Here is an 18,860-nt window from a genome sequence, read left to right on the forward strand (position 1 = left end):
GATCTACACAAGGCTGGACTGGGCTACCAAACTATCGCCAAGCAGCTTGGTGAGAAGGTGACAACAATTGGTGCAATCATTCGCAAATGGAAGAAACACAAAACAACTGTCAGTCTTCCTAGGTCTGGTGCACCATGCAAGATCTCACCTCGTGGAGTGTCAATGATCATGAGAACAGTGAGGAATCATCCCAGAACTACACGTGAGGATCTTGTCAATGATCTCCAGGCAGCTGGGACCACAGTCACCAAGAAAACAATTGGTAACACTACACCGACAAGAATTGAAATCCTGCAGTGCCCACAAGGTCCCTCTGCTCAAGAAAGCACATGTCCAGGCCCGTCTGAAATTTGCCACTGAACATCTGAATGATGCAGAGGAGGACTGGTGGAAAGTGTTGTGGTCAGATGAGACCAAAATCAAGCTCTTTGGCATCAACTCAACTCGCCATGTTTGGAGGAGGAGGATGGGTGTTCCAGCATGACAATGACCCAAAACACACGGCCAAGGCAACAAAGGAGTGGCTCAAGAAGAAGCTCATTAAGATCCTGGAGTGGCCTAGCCAGTCTCCAGACCTTAATCCGATTGAAAATCTGTGGAGGGAGCTGAAAGTTCGAGTTGCCAAACGTCAGCCACCAAACCTTAATGACTTGGAGAGGATCTGCCAAGAGGAGTGGGCCAAAATCCCTCCTGAGATGTGTGCAAACCTGGTGGCCAACTACAGGAAACGTCTGACCTCTGTGATTGCCAACAAGGGATTTGCCACCAAGTACTAAGTCATGTTTTGTGAAGGGGATCAAATAATTATTTCCCTCATGAACATGCAAATCAGTCATCATTTGTTAGACATGCATTTCTGCTGAATTTGTTGTTGCTGTTCTGTCTCTCAGTGTTACAATACACCGAACATTCGATTTTTAGACCGATCATTTCTTTGTGAGTGGGCAAACATTCAAAATCAGCAGGGGATCAAATATGCATTTCCTTCACAATTAGGATGCTTCTTATGTGACTTCCAGCTCTGTGCAGACATCTGTAGAAAGCGGCATCACAAAGCTGGGAATGGGATTGCTGGGTGCGCCCTCTGTATGTATATGGGGGGTATACATCATCAGGATTTCACTTTCACGAGACTAGAGAACACTTCTGAGCAATCCACCTGTCGAGTCATATTGATGTTTTAATACCATCATTGAGTTTGTGGTTATATTTTTGTTTTTTATTCCAGGGGTCTCCAGACTTTCTACGCAAAGGGCCAGTTTAGTGTTCTTCAGACTTTAGGGGGGGGCAAAATGTCCTGGCCATCAGTGGGGAAAATAATGCCCCATCTTTAGTACTAGAGGGAGGAATAGTGCCCCATCATTGGTGTCAGTGGGAGGAATAGTGCCCCATCATTGGTGTCGGTGGGAGGAATAGTGCCCCATCATTGGTACCAGTGGGAGGAATGGTGCCCCATCATTGCTGTCAGTGGGAGGAATGGTGCCCCATCATTGCTGTCAGTGGGAGGAATGGTGCCCCATCATTGCTGTCAGTGGGAGGAATAGTGCCCCATCATTGGTATCAGTGGGAGGAATAGTGTCCCATCATTGGTGTCAGTGGGAGGAATAGTGTCCCATCATTGGTTGTCAGTGGGAGGAATAGTGCCCCATCATTAGTATCAGTGGGAGGAATAGTGCCCCTTCATTGGTGTCAGTGGGAGATATAGTGCCCCATCATTGGTGTCAGTGGGAGGAATAGTGCCCCATCATTGGTGTCAGTGGGAGGAATAGTACCCCATCATTGGTATTACTTGGAGGAATAGTGCCCCATCATTGGTGTCAGTGGGAGGAATAGTGCCCCATCATTGGAGTCAGTGGGAGGAATAGTGCCCCATCATTGGCGTCAGTGGGAGGAATAGTGCCCCATCATTGGCGTCAGTGGGAGGAATAGTGCCCCATCATTGGCGTCAGTGGGAGGAATAGTGCCCCATCACTGGTGTCAGTGGAATGAATAGTACCCCATCATTGATGTCAGTGGACGGAATAGTTCCCCAAAGGCTGGATAAAGGCAAGCAAATGGCTGCAGTTTGGAGACCCCTGTTATATATCACTAGAGTTTAAATGATTGTCTATGTTATGAATAAAAAGGTCCCCATCTAAGATTGTCTTCGTTTGTATTCCTCCTTCCATAACAGAGGACATCTTGACAGAAGGATGGGAGGTGTTCCCATGACAACCAGACATTTCCTCTCATCTCCTGCACCAGGAACATAACACCAACAATCTGATTGGCTGCTCTATATAAAATAATTATGAAAATGTTGTACTGAGATCTAATGATTAACCTCGTTTAGGCCGCACGACACCAAACATGTGACTACACTCTCTCTGTCATCACTGAGCTCCTCCTCCACCGGAAACACTCCCGACTTCCGGTCCGTGGCTCTCTGCGTTCCACTGCTGCTGTGCTGCTTCCTCGTTGCTCTATAGGCCAGCACAGGGACAGAGAGCGTGAATCCAGAGCCGTCACTAGGTGGCGCCTATCTGATCTTTGAGAAGGGGATGAATGTCGGCCATTTTGTTGTAGCCCGGAAGAAGTGGATTTTTTTTTTTTCAAGAATGCTAATGGTTGGAGCGTGAGAGCTGGAGAGTGTGCCAACTGAGGAGGAGGTAATAATATCTTCTTATTTACTGATAGAGAATAGAACTGCACCTGTAAAAAGTGTCAGAGCCTTCCAAGCTCTGGATGTTATATAATTGGCATGGAGACAGATTCCTTATAGAAGCAATGGTGGGAATAAACTGAAACTGTTGGATCCTGTGGGACTGACCCATCATATCACCAAAATGCCAGTGTACCAAGGATGTAGGAAATGAAATTACCCACTGGCCGCCAACGCTAGGTAATACATTACCCACTGGCCACCAACGCCAAGCAATACATTACCCTCTGGCCACCAACACCAGGCAATACGTTACTCATTGGCCACCAGGCAATACATTACCCACTGGGCAGACTATCTCTCACTGACCTTTAGCACCAGGACATTCTTCTTCTCACCAACCACCAACAACACTCTTCTCCTATTGAACACTGACACCAAGGCACCACCACTAGCACTTGTAAATTCTTCCTCCCACTGACCACCAACTCCAGAACATTCTTTTCCACATTGACCACCGGCACTGGGACATTCTATCTCCCACTGACCACCAACACTGGAACATTCTTCTCCACATTGATCACCAACACTGGGACATTCTTCCTCCCACTAACCACCAACACTGGAACATTCTTCTCCACATTGACCACCGGCACTGGGACATTCTTCTCCACATTGATCACCGGCACTGGGGCATTCTTCCTCCCACTGACCACCAACACTGGAACATTCTTCATCACATTGATCACCAGCACTGGGACATTCTTCCTCCCACTAACCACCAACACTGGAACATTCTTCTCCACATTGACCACCGGCACTGGGACATTCTTCTCCACATTGATCACCGGCACTGGGGCATTCTTCCTCCCACTGACCACCAACACTGGAACATTCTTCATCACATTGATCACCGGCACTGGGACATTCTTCCTCCCACTGACCACCAACACTGGAACATTCTTCTCCACATTGACCACCGGCACTGGGACATTCTTCTCCACATTGATCACCGGCACTGGGGCATTCTTCCTCCCACTGACCACCAACACTGGAACATTCTTCATCACATTGATCACCGGCACTGGGACATTCTTCCTCCCACTGACCACCAACACTGGAACATTCTTCTCCACATTGACCACCAGCACTAGGACATTCTTCCTCCCACTGCCCACCAACATCGGGGCATACGGTACTTCCTATTACTGACCAGTAACACTTGGACATTCGTTCTTTTCACTGGCTGCAAACACTGGGACATTTTTCCCTCCACTGACCACCACCTCATATTTTTTAATATATCCATCCTGAAATAAATTATTATTTCTTCAAATAATTTTTAACAGATGTAGATTGATAAAATGTTAGATCTGGTAAGTATTAATTTAGATTAAGCAGTAACTGGTACAAAAAATATAAATTTGACTATGAATCTCTTCTGAGGTATATGGGAAGTTCTATTCTCTGTGGTGCAGTGAGCCAGCTTAAGTCTTCAACTTGCAGGTGTCACCCCCTTATGTCACATCCACTAAAATAAGGAGAATTTGATTTCCACAACTTTGTGTGAATTTCCAGAAGAAAATGGTCTGATTTCTTAGTAATAATCCTTTCTGAACACACTTTTGGGAATATATATATATGAAACTTTTATGTTCATGAATTTATTTGATATATTGCAGTGTGAGATGCCCAGCCCTGGAAAAAATGCAGACATAGAGAGGACTGGGAGTGTTTAGAAGGATGATATGATGGAGAACTGGCCGCCTCTCACATCACCGGGTAAGAGGAGACTTTCATTTCTTGTATTGGAGATCCACCTAGATACACACATCCTCTGATATAAAGACAGGAACAATAGAGGAGTGGGAGTATATAGAAGGACACAAGGATCTGTAGAAGGATGTCATGATGGAGAAGCGGCCGCCCCTCACATCACCGGGTAAGAGGAGACTTTCATTTCTTGTATTGGGGATCCACCTAGATACACACATCCTCTGATATAAAGACATAGAAACAATAGAGGAGTGGGAGTATATACAGTAATGCAACTTAAAAGGTGAAACTAATATATGAGATAGACTCATTACATGCAAAGCAAGATAGTTCAAGCTGTGAGTTATAATAATTGCTGATTATGGCTTAGAGCTCATGAAAACCCCAAATCCACAATCTCAGAAATTGAGAATATTGTGAAAAGGTGGAATATTCTCAGCTCAAAGTGTCCCACTCTAATCAGCTAATTAAGCCATAACACCTGCAAAGGGTTCCTGAGCCTTTAAATGGTCTCTCAGTCTGGTTCAGTAGGAATAACAATCATGGGAAAGACTGCTGACCTGACAGTTGTGCAGAAAACCATCATTGATACCCTCCATAAGGAGGGAAAGCCTCAAAAGGTAATTGCAAAAGAAGTTGGATGTTCCCGAAGTGCTGTATCAAAGCACATTAATAAAAAGTTATGTGGAAGGAAGAAGTGTGGAAGAAAAAGGTGCACAAGCAGCAGGGATGACCGCAGCCTGGAGAGGATTGTCAGGAAAAGGCCATTCAAAAGTGTTGGGGACTTTTACAAGGAGTGGACTGAGGCTGCAGTCAGTGCATCAAGAGCCACCACACACAGACGGATCCTGGACATGGGCTTCAAATGTCATATTCCTCTTGTGAAGCCACTCCTGAACAACAAACAACGTCAGAAGCATCTTACCTGGGCTAAAGAAAAACAGACCTGGTGTCAGGGATCGCGGCTCCAGGGTCAGGGATCGCGGCTTCTCTCCCAGCGCACGCGCACTGGCGGCAGATCATGCCGGGACACAGGCACTAGGTCCCGGCGAGCCGCGGCTGACAGGACGCCGCGCATGCGCAGTAGGAGCCGCGGGCGCGCCTCGGGCGTCCAATGACAGCCGGGGGCGCGTCCTGGCCGGCCAATGACAGTGCAGGGCGCACTATTTAAAGATGCCCTGCACTGTCACAGATTGCCGCAAGGTCTATCTGTGATCCTGAGTTCCTGTACCTGTTGTGTGACCCTGATTGCCCTGACTACGCTGCCTTCTCCTGTGATTTGACCCGGATTGCTCTGACTACGCTGCCTTCCCCTGTGCCTTGACCCGGATTGTCCTGACTACTCTACCTTCTCCTATCCTGACCCCCGGCTTGTCTGACCATTCTGCGGACTGACTTACCCTGCTGACCCTGCGTGTGACCTGACTACTCTTCGCCTTCCGATTCGGTACCTCGCTTACCCCACGGGACCACGGCTCGTGACCATCCTGCTAGGTCCCGCCGTCCTCTTCACATCTGGCTCCCTGGTACCTGCATACATCCCCGGAGGCTCCCTCTGCCACTGGTGGGCCTGCTCGGAGGTCGTGACCTGGCCCTGGTCTGTTACAAGTCCATCCCCACCATCAGGGGCCCTGGTGAAAGCACAGACCGGGCTTAGACTCCACGCTCTGGGTAGGTCTGTCCAGTGGGCAGCCTGAGGCACCACCTGGCAGATCCTAACACCTGGTCTGTTGCTCAGTGGTCCAAAGTCCTCTTTTCTGATGAGAGCTACTTTGGCATCTCATTTGGAAACCAAGAACCCAGAGTATGGAGGAAGAATAGAGAGGCACACACTGCAAGATGCTTCAAGTCCAGTGTGAAGTTTCCAGTCTGTGTTGATTTGGGGAGCCATGTCATCTGCTGGTGTTGGTCCACTGTGCTTCACTAAGTCCAGGGTCAACGCAGCTGTCTACCAGGAGATTTTGGAGCACTTCATGCTTCCTTCCACAGACGAGCTTTATGGAGATGCTGACTTCATTTTCCAGCAGGACTTGGCACCTGCCCACACTGCGAAAAGCACCAAAACCTGGTTCAATGACCGTGGGATTACTGTGTTTGATTGGCCAGCAAACTCGCCTGACCTGAACCCCATAGAGAATCTATGGGGTATTTCCAAGAGAAGGATGAGAGACATGAGACCGAACAATGCAGAAGAGCTGAAGGCCGCTGTTGAAGCATCCTGGTCTTCCATAACACCTCAGCAGTGCCACAGACTGATAGCTTCCATGCCACACCGCATTGAGGCAGTACTTGCTGCAAAAGGGGCCCAAACCAAGTACTGAGTACATATGCATGCTTATACTTTTCAGAGGTCCGATATTGTTCTATGTACAATCCTTGTTTTATTGATTGCATGTAATATTCTAATTTTCTGAGATTGTGGATTTGGGGATTTCATGAGCTGTAAGCCATAATCATCACAATTATGACAAATCACGGCTTGAACTATCTTGCTTTGCATGTAATGAGTCTATCTCATATATTAGTTTCACCTTTTAAGTTGCATTATTGAAATAAATGAACTTTTGCACAATATTCTAATTTTTCGACTTTCACCTGTAGAAGGACACAAGGATCTGTAGGACGTCATGATGGAGAACCGGCCGCCCCTCACATCACCAGGTAAGAGGAGACTTTAATTTCTTGTATTTAGGATCCATCTAGATACACACATCCTCTGATATAAAGGCATAGAAACAATGTATTCAGTCAGTGTGTGTGTTTCCTACAGATGGATCCAGTAATGGGAACCCACCAGAGAGATGTCCCTATCCTCTGTATTCCTGGGACTCCACACAGGAAGATCACAAGATCCCTCAAAATGGTCAGGTAGATGAAAAAAAGTCTTAACCAAACTAGTCTCATGCTAAATCGGGCACTGTTAACGTTAGTATTTCTTATCCAGGATGATGGGTTGATTGTTGTTAAAGTTGAAGATGAAGAAGAACCATATGTGATGGGTGATGGTCCATGTAAGGAGGAGGAGATCCCTCCAGAGATCAGCCCAGGTGAGGAGTAAACACTAAATCCAGAGAAGAGTCCCAGATCCTCTTTGTTCAGTCACTACAACAATCTCTTCTTCTCCCCCCTCCTCTGTCAGTAGACAGTAATGGAGGGACAGTATGTGCCCAGTGGGGGGGTCAGGAGCCATCAGCCTCTATTAGACTCCGGCTCTCCTCCTCACATCATGTCATTGAGATGTGACTAGTCTCCCCCCACACACACTCTCTGGGGTCTCTCATACATCTCAGTACAGGGGGCTTCACTCTCATCTTTATTCATAGACCCCGGAGACACCAGAGACTCTCCGAGAGACGTGAAAGCTGATGAAAAGGAAGAAGGACATGTGGGGTTTAAAGAGGAGGAAATGTCTACAGAGATTAGCACAGGTGAGGACTGTGTTCGTTACAACTGAGTCTTGTTTTGGAGGACCCTTTTCATTGGCTGTTTCGTTTGTATCATCATTGCACCTATGTATCTACATGTGTTTTTTTACAGATGGATCCAGTAACAGAAATCCTTCAAAGAGATATCCCCATCCTCTGTATTCCCGGGACTCCACAGAGGAGGATCAAAACGTCTCACACCATGATCAGGTAGAGTGGATAAAAGTTTGTAACAAATACATTAATGAGGTTTTGTGAAGGCCAGTGCAGAGGAAATAAGATTTTGATCAGTCAGTAAATGCTGACTGCAGTTTTTCTTTTTAGCTCTGTTGCAGTCGCAGTCTGCACATGTGACCGGTAATAACAGATCGGACAGGTCCCTTTAAACTTAGCCAGATGATTCTTTTCACTTTTCAGGTCCTGTGCAGCCTATCAGAAGAGGTAGTTCACAGATAAATCAGAGAGAATAAAGTTACATTTTCTCATACATCCAGCAACCCCCCCCCCCCCCCCACCCACCCAGACTGCATGCAGTAAATGCTTGTTTGGCTAGGGGAAAAGAAGTATGTAAGTAGAAATGCTTACCTTATTCCTGGATTCCTCCTCTTCATGCAAACAGTCCCTCAAAGCCGCTTCACTTTGTTGCCCGGCCATTTGCAGTGCACTGTTTTCATCTCATATGGTGCAAGGCCAGGATAGGGGCGTGGCCCTCTGCATGGGTAAATGTAACATCGGGCCTAGCGTTCTGGATTTCAGCTTGTTCTATGAGTGATAATATTCTATTTTATTTACATTTGTTTCTGCTACTTTTTGCTATTCAGGATGAAAATCTGATCATTGTTAAAGTCGAAGTTAAAGAGGAAGCAGAGGAGCCGTATGTGAGGGGTGATGATCTGCGTGAGGAGGAGAAAATCCCTCTAGAGATCAGCACAGGTGAGGAATAAACACTAAATCCAGAGAAGAGTCCCAGATCCTCCTTGTTCAGTCACTACAACCATCTCTTCTCCTCCCTCCTCTGTCAGTAGACAGTAATGGGGGATAGTATGTGCCCAGTGCGGGGGTCAGGAACCATCAGCCTCTATTAGACTCCAGTCCCCCCTCGTATCTAGTCATTGTATGTTACCAGCCATAAGACATGATCTATCTCCTTGCATACGCACTGCTTGGGGTCCCTCATACATCTCAGTACAGGGGGCTTCACTCTCATCTTTATTCACAGATGCCAGAGAAACTCGATATGTCGTATCTGAAGACAAAATAAACCATATGAGGATAAAAGTGGAGGAAACGTCTTCAGAGATCAGCCCAGGTGAGGAATAAACACTAAATCCAGAGAAGAGTCCCAGATCCTCCTTGTTCAGTCACTAAAACAATCTCTTCTTCTCCCCCCTCCTCTGTCAGTAGACAGTAATGGGGGACAGTATGTGCCCAGTGGGGGGGGGGGGGTGGACAGGAGCCACCAGCCTCTATTAGACTCCGGCTGTCCTCCTCACATCATGTCATTGAGAAGTGACCAGTCTCCCCCCACACACACTCTCTGGGGTCTCTCATACATCTCTGTACAGGTAATATGGAGAGTGTGGGGGGGTTGTTTACTAAAACTGGAGACTGTGAAATCTGGTGCAGCTCTGCATAGAAGCCAATCCGCTTCCAGGTATTATTGCCAAAGCTTAATTGAAGAAGCTAAAGTTAGAAGCTGATTGGCTACCATGCACAGCTGCACCAGTTACTGAGTGCTCCAGCTTTAGTAAATCTCCCCCTATGTACCCAGTGGGGGAGTCAGGAGCCATCCGTCTCTGTAAGACTCCTGTTCATGTTAAATGACAGCCACAGTGGCTGCCCCATGTAGGGTCACTAACCTATTCGCTGTCATGTTTCCACACACTTCATCTACCCCGAGGTCAGTGATGTATTTTGGTTTTGTGCTGCCCTAGGGAAGACTAAAATTTGGCGTCCCCACAAGACTGAAATCGCCACCATCTTAATTTGTCCCACGCCAGCCACAGTATACCATTTGGTGCCAAATTATGGTACCTAAAAATCTCCATAGGCAACATTTTAAAAACATTTTAAAAGCCTTTATAAGTTACCTGTTTAGAGTTACACAGGAGGTCTGGTGCTAGAAATTTTACTTTCACGCTGACATTCATGGCAGTACATCACATGTGTGGTGTGATCTCCATTTACATATGTGTGAGGGACCTATGTGCATGTGAGCATGGGGGAACAGGGGTGCTTTAATTTTTTTTCTGCTATTTTATTATTTTTATTTTTTTTGTACACTTTACCTTTTTTTTTTGTATCAACTTTATTTGTATTAAAAGGGATGAACAACATCCCTTGTGATAGCATGGGCCATGGCAGTTCCTGTTTATGGTGAGATCTAGAGTCTATTAGACCCCAAATCTCTCCTCTGGCCTCCCAATGCATGCGATCACACACAGATCATTCTGATCGTTTGCATTGGGACTGCATAGTAGAGCCTGGTAAAGGCGTCAGTGGCAGGAGGGGGAGGGACGCCCTTCCTCCGCCTGTAAAAGTAATCCAGTGGCTTGTTAGCCCCCAGATTACTTTTGTGTAAAATGAGAGAGAGAGAGGAGAAGAGGCAGAGAGAGAGAGAGGAGAAGAGGCAGAGAGAGAGAGAGGAGAAGAGGGGGAGAGGGAGAGGAGAAAGGGGGGGGAGAAGGGAGAGAGAGAGAGAGGGGAAGAGAGAGAGGGGGGGAAGAGAGGGGAGGAGGGAGAAGAAGAGAGAGGGAGGAAGAGGGGGGATAAGAGAGAGAGAGGGGAGAAGAGAGAGGGAGGAAGAGGGGGGGGAAGAGAGAAAGGGGGGAGAGAATAGGGAGAGAGGGGGGGAGAGAAGAGGGAGGGGGGAGAGAATAGGGAGAGAGGGGGGGAGAGAAGAGGGAGGGGGGAGAAGAGAGAGAGAGAGAGGTGAAGAGAGGGGGGGAGACGGAGGGGGGAGAAGAGAGAGAGTGGGGGGGGGAAGAGAGAGAGGATGGAGGAGAAAAGGGGGGGGGGGAGAAGAGAGAGGGGGGAGAGAGGATGGAGGAGAAAAGGGGGGAGTGAGAGGAGGGAGGGGGGGGAGAGGGGAGAGGGAGGGGTGAGAGAGGGAGGGGGGAGAGAATAGATAGAGAAGGGGGAGAAGAGAGAGAGGGGGAGGAAGAAGAAGGGGGGGAGAGGGAGATGCTGACAAGTAATGGAGCACTTATCTGGGGTCTGTGGTGTCTGCGGCTGCACTGATACCTGACATGCAGCGATGGTCTCCTCTCCTGCACCCCCTCTTCACGGTCAGCTGACCTCTAGGCTCCGCCCTCCGGACCTATGCAGTGAATGGAATAGAGAGGCCGGGCGGGTGGAGCATAGCTGCGATGGTCAGTCCAGGTCTGGGCTTCCTGCCAGATCCTAACGATATCAGTGGGTGCAGCAGGGAATCAGCGCTCCGGGAAGGCACAGAAAGCCGGCTTGCCAATTATTCAGGATGGCATAATCCGAGCCCACCTTCCCCTGCTCAAGACTTGCTGAGCCCACCCCCCTGCCTTCCGCCTGAGCCTGCCTCCCGCTCAAGCTCATGATGAGCAGTGCTGCCCCCCTGAAAAATGCCACCTTAGGCCAACCCCCCTGCCCCGAGGTCACTGTTTTAGTAGTGTATACACATACAGGTAGAACACAGAGCACAGTGGAATGAGCTTATATATTTAAACCTACCTTTCCATGCAGCAAGGACTTAAATATTTGTGCTCTTCATGAGCTCTGGTCACATCCAGGGAATATCTGATTGCCTCTCGGGGGATCAGGTAGGAATGTTTTCCCCTGCAGGAGCACATTGGACCGTGCTTTGCTGGTTTTTTTGCCTTCCTCTGGATCAGCTGTGGGCGTAAGATTATAACATTTGTTTTAATGGTTAAACTAGATGGACTTTTGTCATTTTTCAGCCAGACTAACTATGCAACATCTGCTATCCAACAATTCCTGGTAAGTCAGATAACTTTAATGCTGGCCCCACATCTGCTCATACTTATTTTCCTTTGGTCAGCTGCCCCAGGACACTTGCCTTCCCCTCCACCCTCTTCCTCTCTGTTGAGCTTCCATAATTGAAGAGCCAGTACATTTCAGGTATGAGGGAGCATGTTACTCACTCCCTTCCACATGACAGCACTGGTGATTGGCTGCTCATGCACCTAGATCACATGAGGGCAGGTTGAGAGTACTGAGCCCTAATTAAAGCGGGACTTAACCCTCCTAGCCTTTACAGCCCAGGAAGCTGCCATCTTAGCTGCTCTTTGATCTGCAGTTGCCATGGTGCTGCACATGTGATCAGTTATGATACTGGACATTTCCTGGTTTGACAGTTTGGTTGAGAGCACAAGCCGATGTGATAGTTGGCATTCCTGGCATGCTGGGAGCTTAGAGCTCCATCCTAAACTAAAGGCAGGCTGTGGTGGAGATCTGCAACACTACAGAGTTCAAAGACCTGGAAAACTGGAAAGGTTAACCCACCTGCGGAAGAGCAGGAAGTGGTAAGCAGGTGTCTGTGAGGTGTTGAGTGGAGAAGTACGCAGTCGTGTGAACTATCTTGGTACTAAGACACTGCTGCTGAGCTTTTCAAACATTTCTGGACTCCTAAAGCAAGCAGGAACTTTAAAAAGAAAAACCCTGTGGTGGGACAAGCCTATAATGATGAGTCCCCACTTGCAGAATCTGCTCTAAAAGGGGACCCCGGATGGTGACACGCCTGAGACACGCATATGAAATTTGAAGTATATACCCAAGGTGCGATTGGAAGGTGTATGATCCTGTTCCTATCTTGGCAATTGATGATCGCTATCTGATACCACAGGATAAATCTTACATGCGTTTTTTTTGACGCACTTCTGGTGAGTGCGCAATTTTTACATCAGATTCACCGTGTGATACACAGAATCTCATCCCACGCACTTACTAGGATCTATTGGATCCCCACGTTTGACCTATTTTGGGACTTTTTCATCTCACTTAACCTCACCGCAGTGTGATTTGACATTTGCACTTTATTATATATATTTTAATATGTTATATATGCCATTTTACTATTATAGCGCTGCACCTTATATATGGTTTTAGATGTATATATATTTACATGCTGGGAATGTAACTGTTTTTTGAATAACAATAAACCAGTGGGGTTTAGTTCCCCTTTAAGCTCTACACCTGGCCACATACTATGCAATCTCATTTTACAATCTCCGATATCCCCGGACCCTGAATTCACTATATCCGCTCTCCGCGGACCCTGCATTCACTATATCCGCTTTCCCCGGACCCTGCATTCATTATATCCGGTCTCCTCAGACCCTGCATTCAATATATCCGCTCTCCCCGGACCCTGCATTCACTATATCCGCTCTCCCTGGACCCTGCATTCACTATATCCGCTCTCCCCGGACCCTGCATTCACTATATCTGGTCTCCCCTGACCCTGCATTCACTATATCCACTCTCCCCGGACCCTGCATTCACTATATCTGGTCTCCCCAGACCCCGCATTCACTATATCCCTCTCCCAGGACCCTGCATTCACTATATCCGGTCTCCCAGGACCCTGCATTCACTATATCCAGTCTCCCAGGACCCTGCATTCACTATATCCTCTCTCCTCGGACCCTGAATTCACTATATCTGCTCTCCCTGGACACTGCATTCACTATATCCGCTCTCCCCGGACCCTGCATTCACTATATCCGGCTCCCTGGACCCTGCATTCACTATATCCAGTCTCCCCGGACCCTGCATTCACTATACCTGCTCTCCCCGGACCCTGCATTCACTATACCTGCTCTCCCCGGACCCCGCATTCACTATATCCGGTTTCCCCGGACCCTGCATTCACTATATCTGGTCTCCCCGGACCCTGCATTCACTATATCCGCTCTCCCCAATCCCTGCATTCACTATATCTGGTCTCACACAGTACACACAACATAGAAATGCAATTATTTTAGTAAATATAAACTGCTAAATCCCTTTTCTCATCAGCAGTATATAGCAGTCTTGTGACTTCTATCAGTATTCACAGTATTCAGCAAAGCACTGGTTAAAGCTTTTAGGAAGAGTTTTCTTTCTGCTCTAGGAGGATGCAGAACCCCTGACCTCTGTCTGGACAGTGCTGATTGGCCCTGTGCCTATCACGTGCACTCTTCCAAGAGAAAAAAAAAAACCTCTCTAGCAATACACCCCAAACTGAGAATGTGCAGTGTCTGCACTCGATATGTCTTATCAGGAGATAAGAGGGGGACACTGGAAGAAGGGGAGGATCAGAGAAGACAGGATCAAACAGCCTTTTTACACAATGCATAGGATTAACCCCTTAGGTTCCATTGAGTATAACAAGCGTGCTTTACTGCATATGCAGACTGTTTGCACTGTTGTGGGTTTAGTAACACTTTAAAATGAAGGTGTTGCTGTGCCCTCCACATGCAAACCACAGGTCCGCTTCTACTACAGGGATCTTTTATTTTAGGGGGCTTTCCTGACAATAAACCATTTATATTTCCATGAATTTTTGTCTTCCAGATGGACAGTATAGATGGTGCGGTGCAGAGAGACGTCTCGCTGTCCTTCCTGAATCCGGAGACAGTGACATCCTATGGGATTCTTTAGGCAGTAACCACGTTCCAGTTCCAGATGCCTCTCTACACACAATCTTTCATCCCGATCCCCCCCACCCTGCCGTCCATCGTCAGCGGGGCCAAATCCTTGCTGAGAACTCCGAACCCGCCAAGCACCAGAGAATCCGGACTTCAGATAAGAAGTATCACTGTCCCGAGTGTGGGAAAGGTTTCACCGAACGCTCGAACCTTTCTAAGCACAAAAAGACTCATACGGCCGAGAAGCCGTTCTCCTGTTCGGAATGTGGGAAGGCTTTTATCCAGAGAGCCCACCTCATTACGCACCAGAGCACTCACACGGGGGAGAAGCCCTATTCCTGCGCCGAGTGCGGAAAATGTTTTTCCCGGAAGTTTACGCTCATCAGACACGAACGGGTCCACACGGGCGAGAAACCGTTCTCGTGTTCGGAGTGCGGGAAATCGTTTGTGGAGAAATCGCACCTCACGTACCATGAGAAGTCTCACGCCGCCGACAAGCCGTTTTCCTGCCCCGTGTGCGGGAAACGGTTCATCCTGAGAGCCCACCTTACGTCACACGAAAGGACCCACACCGCCGAGAAGCCGTTCGCCTGTTCGGAGTGCGGGAAGGGCTTCAGGCAGAAGTCACAACTCGCTAGGCACCAGAGAATCCACACGGCCGAGAAGCCGTTCTCCTGCGCCGAATGTGGCAGGCGTTACGCTTGGAGAGACCTACTCGTCAAACACCAGAAGAGTCACACGGGGGAGAAGCCCTACGCCTGTCTCGAATGTGGCAAATGCTTTGCGGAAAAGACGCTTCTCGCCATACACGAGCGGGTTCACACGGGGGAAAAGCCATACTCTTGCTCCGAATGCGGCGAACGGTTTACGCAGAGAGCCCATCTCATCTCGCACCGGAGGACTCACACAGACGAAAAGCCTTTTTCCTGCTCAGAGTGCGGGAAACATTTTTCTCAGAGACAGTATCTCATTTTGCACCAAAGGACGCACACAGACGAGAAGCCGTACGAATGTTCCGAATGCGGCAAATATTTCACCCGGAGGGGTAGCCTTATCTCGCACCAGAAGGCTCACACCGGTGAGAAGCCGTATTTGTGTTCTGAATGTGGGAAACGCTTTTCGAAAAAGACTTCTCTGATGTCACATCTTGGCTCCCACCAGGAACATGAGCTTCTGCTGCCGGGATGCGGTACCTAGTGCAGGTACCTAGACATCTGTATACCATTGAGCCAGGGCAGCACAGTGGCTAAATGGTTAGCATTTCCACCTGGCAGTACTACGGGTCTTCGGTTCGAATCCCAACCATGACACCACCTGCCTGAAGTTTGCATGTGCTCCCTGTGCCTGCGTGGGTTTCCTCACACACTCCAAACACATGCTGGTAGGTGAATTGGATCCTGTCTAAATTTGGTTAGCTCTTCTGCCTGGCAGCACTAGGGGTTGTCGGTTCGACTGACAACCACGGCACCACATGGCTAGAGTTTGCATGTGCTCCCTGTGCCTGCGTGGGTTTCCTCCAGGTACTCCAGTTTCCTCCCACACTCCAAACACATGCTAGTAGGTGAATTGGATCCTGTCTAAATTTGGTTAGCTCTTCTGCCTGGGAGAACTAGGGGTTGTTGGTTCAAATCCCAACCACGGCACCACCTGCCTGGAGTTTGCATGTTCTCCCTGTGAGTTTCCTCCCACATTCCATGCTGGTAGGTTAACTAGCTCCTATGTAAATTGTCCCTAGTATGTGTATGTATGAATGTGCGTTAGGGACCTTAGATTGTACGCTCTTCGGGGGCGGGGACTGATGTGAATGTACAATATATATGTAAAGCGCTACGTACATTGATGGTGCTGTATAAGTACCTGAAATAAATAAATAATTGAGCCCCCTTGCCATCACTCATCCTATACGAGCCCCCCCTTTTCTTTGTGTTTCGGTGGGTGATTGTTACACCCAGGCACATTGGGGATGATGCCTATTCTCCCCAAGAATTTGAGTAGCTGTAAAACAACTTTTAGCCTTGGTTTACGCTGGCTGCGACTTTGAAACCGCGCAACTTCACTAGTGAGATTTCAAAGCTCCAGCTCAGTGCGATTTGTACCTCTGATTTCACTGCAGCTTGTGATTTTATTTAACCCCTCGCCCTCCAGAGGATTACCCCCCCCCCCCCTTCCTGACCAGGCCATTCTTTGTGTTACTTTTTAAATCAAGCAAACTCTTTAGTAACCTCCCTGGCGGTATTCCTGAGTGTAGCTCGGGGTAAAGTTTCAGCACCACAAGCAGTAACCCCAAGCTACACTCGGGAATACTCTGTAGCGCTGCTCCAGGATCTCTTCTTCACTTATCTTGTCCTGCGCTCCCGCGATGTCCCTCCTGCAGTGTCCCCAGCAATGTCCTCCGGCCGATGCCGGCATCTGTCTTCCGGGTTCCGTTCCCTGCGAGCGTCGGGACGTACAGGGGACGGAACTGGCGGGAAATTGGAAAAGTGACATTCACTAAATACACTAAAATCACATAGTAAAACATTACTGTATCAAACCATTTCACATACATTTTGTCCTGTGCTCTGCCTGCATTGTTACTGTTCTTTCTGCCTGGAAACTGAGAAACGTCCATGGCGTCCAAAAAGCGTCCCTTTAGGTCAAAAGCAGTTTTAGACCGGCTAGAGAACAGCGATAGTAAATCAGAACCACTTGCAGAATGAGTGATAATGATTCGGGGGGGAAATTCATCATCAGACACTGAAAACGATTTTGCAACTTTGCTCAGCGATGTGCGAACTTGGCGCTATATTTCACATTTCAGTGTTTTTGGTTTGATTATATTATTGAATTAAATGTATTATTATATTGTTTTTAATGATTATTTATTATATTGTAGTTTATGTTTACTAGACTCTTGTTCAGACAGATTTCAGTGAGTTATTCCTAAGAATTACAGGCCTACACTAAAAAAAAAAACATATTTCCATGCAAAAAAATTTACCGCTTTGAGCAAAGAAATACGGACATAATCAGACCACTAGGGAGACTGTGAGAAGAATACACACAATCACATCACAGATCCAAGAAAGCCAAAGACAAAACAGTACACAAAAGGAAATAATAGTACACAGACTATAAGGCAAGGAAAGGAAGACTAACAGCATCAACTAACATGGTACCTTCTTCACATGAGGAGAGGGAAAAAAAAAAAACACAACACATAAAAAGAGATGAAAAAAAAAGGGTAAAGGTAAACAGGACATAATCACACCTCCTCATCGCAGGCGTTACTTTAACTGACAACTGCGCGGTCTAAATTATTACCTGTTTTTGTTTTTAAAGTGGTAGTGAAGTCTTTTTTTTTTTTTAACCACTTGCCCTTCAGATGATTCCCCCCTTCCTGACCAGACCATGTTTTGCGATACGGTGCTGTGTTATTTTAATCGACAATTGCGCAGTCATGCAACGCTGCACCCAAATGAAATTTACATCTTTTTTTTTTTCCCCCACGAATTGAGCTTTCTTTCGGGGATATTTGATCGCCAGTGCGTTTTTTTTATTTAGTGTGCTATGATAAAAAAAAAATTTGAGAAAGAAAAAATATTTTTGACTTTTTGCTATTAAATATGTCCAGTGAAAAAATGTAAAAAATTTAATTTTGTCATAAATTTAGGTCAAAATGTGTTCTGCAACATGGCTTTTTGGTTAAAAAACAAAACAAATATCTCAGTATGTGTAAATTAATTGGTTTACGTGAAAGTTATAGCATTTACAAATAGCGGTATAGATACTGGGATTTTTTTTAAAAAAAAATTATTTTTACTAGTAATGGCGGCGATCAGCGACGGGCATTCTGACACTGGGGGGGAATTGACCTGGTGTCACTGACATGCTCAGTGACACCAATACAGTGATCAGTGCTAAAAAAAAGCACTGACACTGTACTAATGGCACTGGGCAGGAAGGGGTTAAAATGAGGAGTGATCAAAGGGTTAACTGTGTGCTGGGTGTGTTTTACTAGTGACACCAATACAGTGATCAGTGCTAAAAAAAAAAAGCACTGACACTGTACTAATGGCAGTGGGCAGGAAGAGGTTAACATCTGGGGCGATCAAAGGGTTAACTGTGTGCCGTTTTACATGATGTTCTGTGTTCGTGCTTTACTGTAAGTACACTGCTTTGTATGGCTCTGCTATGCACAACCATGCAAAGCAGTGTGGGGTGGATGACACTGAATGGGGGCAGGACACTGACAGGGGAGAGAACTGTATTGTTTACAAACAGTTCCCCCCCTCCCCCCCCCCCCCCCCCGTCAGAGATGCTCAGCATTCACTGGCTGCCGATGAGTAATCACCGGCCGGGAACCAGTGATTGGCAGCCGAGGCCGCGAATGGCGGTGCCGGTAGGGCGTGCAAT

General features: G+C 47.3%; 1 protein-coding gene across 4 annotated transcripts; it reads left to right on the forward strand.

Annotated features, from left to right (window-relative positions):
- The first annotated feature begins 2,528 nt into the window (after positions 1-2,528).
- LOC149466178 (uncharacterized) lies at positions 2,529-17,314 on the forward strand. Of its 4 annotated transcripts, none has more exons than XM_089672775.1 (10): positions 2,529-2,648; positions 4,324-4,583; positions 7,019-7,078; positions 7,188-7,285; positions 7,362-7,464; positions 7,741-7,845; positions 7,955-8,052; positions 8,664-8,775; positions 9,062-9,151; positions 14,392-17,314. In XM_089672775.1, exons 3-10 carry the CDS (start codon positions 7,045-7,047, stop codon positions 15,660-15,662), a joined length of 1,911 nt encoding a protein of 636 aa, XP_089528901.1. In that variant the 5' UTR covers positions 2,529-2,648; positions 4,324-4,583; positions 7,019-7,044; the 3' UTR covers positions 15,663-17,314. The 4 variants fall into 4 exon arrangements, with proteins under 4 accessions (XP_089528901.1, XP_089528903.1, XP_089528902.1 ...); XM_089672777.1 differs by having other exon boundaries at positions 7,188-7,280; XM_089672776.1 differs by having other exon boundaries at positions 4,324-4,423.
- Positions 17,315-18,860: the final 1,546 nt, after the last annotated feature.

Source organism: Staurois parvus, unplaced genomic scaffold, assembly GCF_062004578.1.
Source record: "Staurois parvus isolate SC_StPar_1 unplaced genomic scaffold, SC_StPar_1.0 ptg000132l, whole genome shotgun sequence".
Lineage (NCBI taxonomy): Eukaryota > Metazoa > Chordata > Amphibia > Anura > Ranidae > Staurois > Staurois parvus.